This window comes from Engystomops pustulosus, chromosome 2 (assembly GCF_040894005.1).
Source record: "Engystomops pustulosus chromosome 2, aEngPut4.maternal, whole genome shotgun sequence".
Lineage (NCBI taxonomy): Eukaryota > Metazoa > Chordata > Amphibia > Anura > Leptodactylidae > Engystomops > Engystomops pustulosus.
Window position 1 is genome coordinate 5,232,243 of NC_092412.1, and position 6,273 is coordinate 5,238,515.

At 44.2% G+C, this 6,273-nt stretch overlaps 1 protein-coding gene across 1 annotated transcript; it reads left to right on the forward strand.

The window, feature by feature from the left end:
* Window positions 1-4,392: 4,392 nt before the first annotated feature.
* On the forward strand, window positions 4,393-5,382 carry LOC140116375 (olfactory receptor 52K2-like). Its single transcript, XM_072132903.1, has one exon. It carries the CDS (start codon window positions 4,393-4,395, stop codon window positions 5,380-5,382), a length of 990 nt encoding a protein of 329 aa, XP_071989004.1.
* The last annotated feature ends 891 nt before the right edge of the window (window positions 5,383-6,273 follow it).

Sequence of the window (6,273 nt, forward strand, 5' to 3'; positions counted from 1 at the left end):
TGAACATGAGTATGGACTCCTCCCATCTTCATCATCTCAGTGACCTTCTAGTCTCTTCATTGTCTTTGTAGCTTTGTGATCTCTTATGTTTTTTAAGCTTTTCAATTATTCAGGCAACATGGTCAACGTGAACGTGGTCCTACACCGATGACACAAGGAATAAAGGGAAATGTCAATGCCTGGTGTAGGATGTCACAGCCTGTAGGTTCTGATACGTCTACGGATGGATGTCAAGGTGGTGTTTTTGCGTATTTACCTTTGTAATTAAATTAATAAATTTTTTATTCAAGAATCTTCTGAATGTCTTCAAGTGTTTGTACTTATAATTTTACTTTACGCTTGGGCTACATACACAGGTAAGTGCAGAATGTCTGGCTATCAAGGCCAACGAGAGATGGGGTGCACCCTGGGTTGGTTACATTCCCTCGGCCCCTGGAGAAGGGGTTGAGAAGTTCTGCAGAACACTCCAGGTAGTCACTGGATGGTTAACAAACCCCAGTCTGTAGGTGTGCACCTGACCGTGGGATTTGTCTTCTTCATCCCTACCATTAATAATGCCGGAAGTTCATACTCCTCTTCAGGAAGGGTGAGGAGGTAACATCTCGTTGTCACTTCCTTGATGGACTCTTTTTGACATCTCATCTTTAAGATTGTCATAGAATGGGCTGGACGAGGATGGACCCTCAAAAATACCTCCACCAATCAGGTAAGTTGTAGGTGGGAAGAAGATCCAGGATTATAGAGGAGAGCTCAGAGCCATTACCGTCTCTACAGCTGGTGGCAGGTAAGATAAAACTAGAGACTTCTTACGTCCTTCAAACCCTGATCTTTCCCAACGTGGGCCATGCTCCTTCTCTGGGTGGGTCATTGCCTACACAGGAAAGATGCATAGATTGCCAGCATTCCATTGTGTTTGCTAGAATCTGTGTGCTGCCGTCTATGGGGACCGGGAGGGGTCTCATCATGAGATATCAAACCTGTTTATTAATGTGCAGACATAGGTAGCATCTCATCCTCTCCTGTCCTGTGTATTTACTTGTTGCTTCTATGGTGGCCTCTGGCCAACCAAAATCCATGTCCCTAAGGACTTAGATGCTATGACCACAACTTGCCTTGCATATGGTCCCTTCATCGGATCCATACATTGAAATGTAGCACAGGATGGACCTCGTGTATGAAGATGTTTGGTTTGTGCATCTTCCAGAACATCTTTGAAGAACATCTTTTGATTTTGATTACATCTCTACGTGGTGCATAGACAGCTTGGACGATGTTGTGGTTCACTGTTTTCATACTCTGGAAGATGTTGTGGTTCAGACTCTGGAAGATGTTGTGGTTCAGACTCTGGAAGATGTTGGAACATCTTCAGAGCTTGGAAAATGTTGTGGTCTCCTGTATTTCGGGTGCTTGTTATTCCTCCTGTCAATGATGACTGAATTGTATTAAGGTGACCTTGGTCAGATGTTGCAGAAGGCTCCCGAGGTAAGTGCACCTGATGGAGATTTACATGACTTTAAGGGAAAGCATTTATGGAGTATGGAGCCCTCATTACATTTACTCTTCTGACCAGCGGCTTTTGGTTTAGGACCGTGGTCTGTGGTTTGGATTTTCGGTAGATGTCCATGAGTATGATCATAAATGGTAATATCTATTACTATTATGTGTCATTACAGATGTTGCTCGGTCTTTAGGGGTTGGCAGTACATAAAGATTTACTATAACTCAAAAATTTAGTCTTACCATGAAGTGGTCACTCATTGGGTCAGCACCATTCTGTCCAGTGTACGGGGGTCCTGCCTCTTAGAGGGGTTTTCCATCAGGAATATTTACAGTAGATCCTCTAGAAACATTGTATTATCTGATGGGTGGGGTCCCAAATCCCTTTATCTCGAGCATAACATTTCCTATAGATATCAATGGTGGATAACTGATCATGTGGGAACAAGAGATCGGTGGTCACCACCAATATTTATTACACATCTGGACAATTTATTTGGACCTATGAACCCATGAGAGGCAGCCATAATAGATGAAGCATGAGTGTCCCCCACCACATTTAGGATCTCTGACTTGCAAATATCCCCTTTATTCTTCTTAGTGGCCATGTTTAACCCTTTGTAGATTTAGGAGCTCCATATCGTGCAGAGGGTTGTGATACATACGGCACAGCTGAGTGTTCATTTCAAGCACTGGGGTTGATATGTAGAATTATCTCCTAATTATCATCCTGTTAACGAGACTCCAACCTCAAGGGAAGTGAACGGAGAAAACAATAAAGTCCCGGGAGCAGGAGGATTAGAGCAAAATATCTGCACCGGAGCCTCTGGAGAAGTCAGAGGCGGGTGGAGAGCTGCTCGTTCTCTTACATGAAGTCTATTCTACTATGGAGGACCTCCACCCAACGCCAGGATAAGACAATAACCAAGTCACCCCATTCCATACATGGCAGCCAGGGTCCTTAGGAGTAGACAACCACCAAAACATCATTTTGCAACAGAGAAAAAGTAACTTATAATGGACCCTTCCCTCTTCTAGACAGGGGGCACCTCTCCTGGACACTTCTGTATCTTGATGCCAACCCGGTAGTGTCGCTGGTGGTACATGAGGCTGAAGAGAATCTGGAAGAGAGGTGTTAGAGGTGTTTGATCTGGGATGTTAGAGGTTTTTGTGGGATTTTGGTCTGGGGTCTGAATTTTGGAGTCTGCTCCGGTTGCTGGACTACAAGGTCCAGCCTGGAGGCTCAGAAGTTGATTTTATGTGAACATCTATCTGCAGTTCAGAAGGTTTCTTAAATGTAAATCTAACAATGGGGCTGCTATCTGAACCTGTGGGGTTTTATTTAGTTTTGAGGTCTGGTCTGAGTGTTGTGCTGTCAATGGAATAAAATTTTGGGTATTTGGTGTGGGGTCTGCATAAATAGGGTACAATTTGGGTATGAATTAATCTTGAGGTGTGGACTAAGTTCATTTGGAAGTGGGTCAAGGACTATTTTGGGGCCTTAGATAATTTCTGGTCTGATCTGTCCAGTCAACAGGAGAAGTCATGATGGTGGTCTTGCTTGGATGACTGAAAAGGATCAGAAACTTCTGGAATCAGAGAGGACATCACTGGATGTTATTGTTCTATATTCTTTAACCTGTTCCACACCCATAAGTCCCTGTTTTGGTGACCCCATGCTCCTGGCTCCAGTTTTGTTAGCTCTGGACATAGGGAATTCTCGGTCATGGAGCAGCAATTCGCTCTTCCCCAGGAGACCGGTTATGCGCTGGGACTCAGGGAGTGTGTTTTGCAGATGGTGAACATTACAGCAGTGATATACATATGACGGTCACATGTTACATTCCAGTGTCACGGATCAGGTTTATCCCTACGGGGACAGAAGAAACTACCAGGGCTCACATGACACCAAAAGATCTACTCATCTCCGGATACAGGCTGTAGCGGGGAGTATAAAACCTAGATTTAGGATGAAACTATCTAATGACCCCATTCACTATTCTCAACTAGGACTTAAAGGGGTTGTAGAAGAATTATCATGGGTTTCCCAAGTTTTCACAGGAGATGGGAACAAAAGTGTTCAGGTCATGCTGCAACCTACTGGGATCAGTTGTCTCAGAGACTCTGATCCACCACTATGAGATAGATGAGAGCTAAGCTCATTATGGCACCACCAATAGACATTAGATGGAGTAAATGGACGAATGCTTGACCTGACTCTCAATACATTAGGGGCTAAGGAATCCATGTTCTTGAGCCAATCCCTTTAAAGTATAAGTGTCTGGAAGGAGTGCAGGGGCACATACTCAACGTGCACCTCACATGGGTCTTCTAGGACTGCAATCCTGCCCTCGATATGAGTCAATTTTACTTAACCATCTTCCATGGTAATCCAGTTCCACCATGTTCCATATGTTCATCATATGTGTAGGCTTTTATCTTCTCTGACAATTCCCTTTATGTTGTATCCTAAACCACCTAATTAAATCAGTCAGATAATCATAACCCTATCACACACCAGTCCAAAGGACTCAGGCTAGGGAATACTTCAATGTCCTGCCTTTCAGTAAATCCAGGCACAAAATATATGAATGGGATACAAGCTATGGGTGCAGGGACATTTCTAGTAGGGATTGGTGATAAACCACTTGAGACTAGACAGCTCATAAGCCCTTCAAGCTAATGGAGCTAATGCAGGCATGATGTCCACGGTGACCTTAAGGTGGCCCATGACTGTAAAATGTCTTACTTTCATGTGTTCTGCTTCTTGGATCATCTTCTGATGCCAATGTCACATTACATGGGGTTTTTCCCAGCTAGAAAGGATATGTACTGCATGTATTTCCACCATTATTAACGTTTGTCTTGTCTCCTACATAGGTGTCATCATCTTCCATGGAGTCCTTAATTGCAAACCCAAATGTGAGCCATTATCACACCCACTTCCTCCTGGTTGGGTTCTCTGGCATCACAGAGCACCGGGGCTTGTTATTCATCCCGTTTCTTCTTGTGTACTTGCATGTACTTCTTAGTAATTCTGTCTTGATCTACAGGATCTTGGTGGATACCACTCTACAATCGCCCATGTATCATCTCATCTGTCTGCTGTTTCTGGTCAACCTCTCGTGTACCACCACTTTCATGCCTAAGTTTCTCTTAGGCTTAGCCTTTGAACTGAACCAGATCACCCTGGACGACTGCCTGGTGCAGATGTGGTTCATCTACGTCATTGTCACGTTCGAGTCCACGGTCATCCTGCTGATGGCTCTGGACAGATATGTGGCCATCTGTAAACCCTTGAGGTACCACCACATCATGACAAATCGCTTTCTAACTCAACTGACATTGGCAAGTTTGGCCAGAAGTGTCCTACTCATGACTCCAATAGTTTATCTTGACACAACCGTCAAGTTTTGTAAATCTTATGTTATACTTAATTTTGTTTGCGAAAACATGGGACTCCTGAAACTTGCCTGTGGAGATATCTCCAGAGTCCAAGCCATAGGTCTGGTGGTGAGAATGGTGATAACGGTGGTGGATGGGTGTCTTCTCCTGCTCTCTTACCTCAGCATCCTCCATACTACAATGTTTCTCCTTAAACAGTCCAGGAACAAGGCCCTGAACACTTGTAGCTCTCACATCATTGTGGCCCTGATGATCTATGCCAGCAGCGTCTTATCTGCCCTCATATATCGCCTGGAGACATCAGTCTCAGTAGATATACAGAACCTAACCAGTGCAATCTACTTCCTCCTCCCGGCCACCATCAACCCCATCATCTATGGTGTCAGGGTGAAGGAGATCTGGATAAGCTTACAGAAAATGTTTGGGTATAAGGAGGGGGTTAACCAAAATGCTCACAACATGGGGCACAATAATAACTAGGGGAGCATTGAGTTATCATGTAGTCAAAGAAGACAGGATAGAATTACAATAAGTTATATGCACGTCGTTACTTTCACTGTGTAATTATTAGGATATGTGAGAAGACATGGACTAAGATGACCAAGTCACATTGTTTTGATCGCATCTACTCACTTCACATGATACTAGAATTAAGCTACTTGGGAAAGAAGGGGGGGTCTATTCTAACAAATTTTAGTTCTGCAGTTTGTGGATCTTCAAAGGTCTTGGAATAACCATTGTATAAGTATGTGTTGAGAGCATGAGGATTTCATGGCTGGAGGTCCTTCCCTTTTTTTTATGTCGTTATTATGTCAAACCACCTAAATTATAACCCGCTACTGTATGTGTGAGGTTCTAGATACAGAAACCCCACCAATCATTGGTTTACGGCCAGAACCTCCAGATCATAGATTGAATCTGGTCGGTACCGTTGAGAGGGATGCGGCAATGACCATAGAACTGTGTCTCATCCGGGAGTCATATCTGGGAGCCTAAGGTTCACTAGAAAACCCCAAAGGTGGGGCAAGGGGGAAGATGTTGAAATAAAAAGTTCTTAGCCAGCTCAGTAGCTCTCCACCCATGGCACGGCCTCGGCCTCCTTGCACACACAATCAGTGACCACTGCAGCCAATCACAGGAGCAAGAACGGTGATGGAACATTACACAGGGAGAATGGGGGCTGCTCCAGGGGGATGGGGAGCGAGAGCGGGGGAAGGACATTCTAGGTTTTTACTATCTTCCTGGCCTGGCTCCCTATGGGTTTAGCTGTGAAGATCCCTATAATCTTATATGTTTTAAAAGAGGAAAGGCTATTTATGGTACCAGAACCTTCACTCAATGATGTTGGAAGATTCCGACTGATTAAAAATA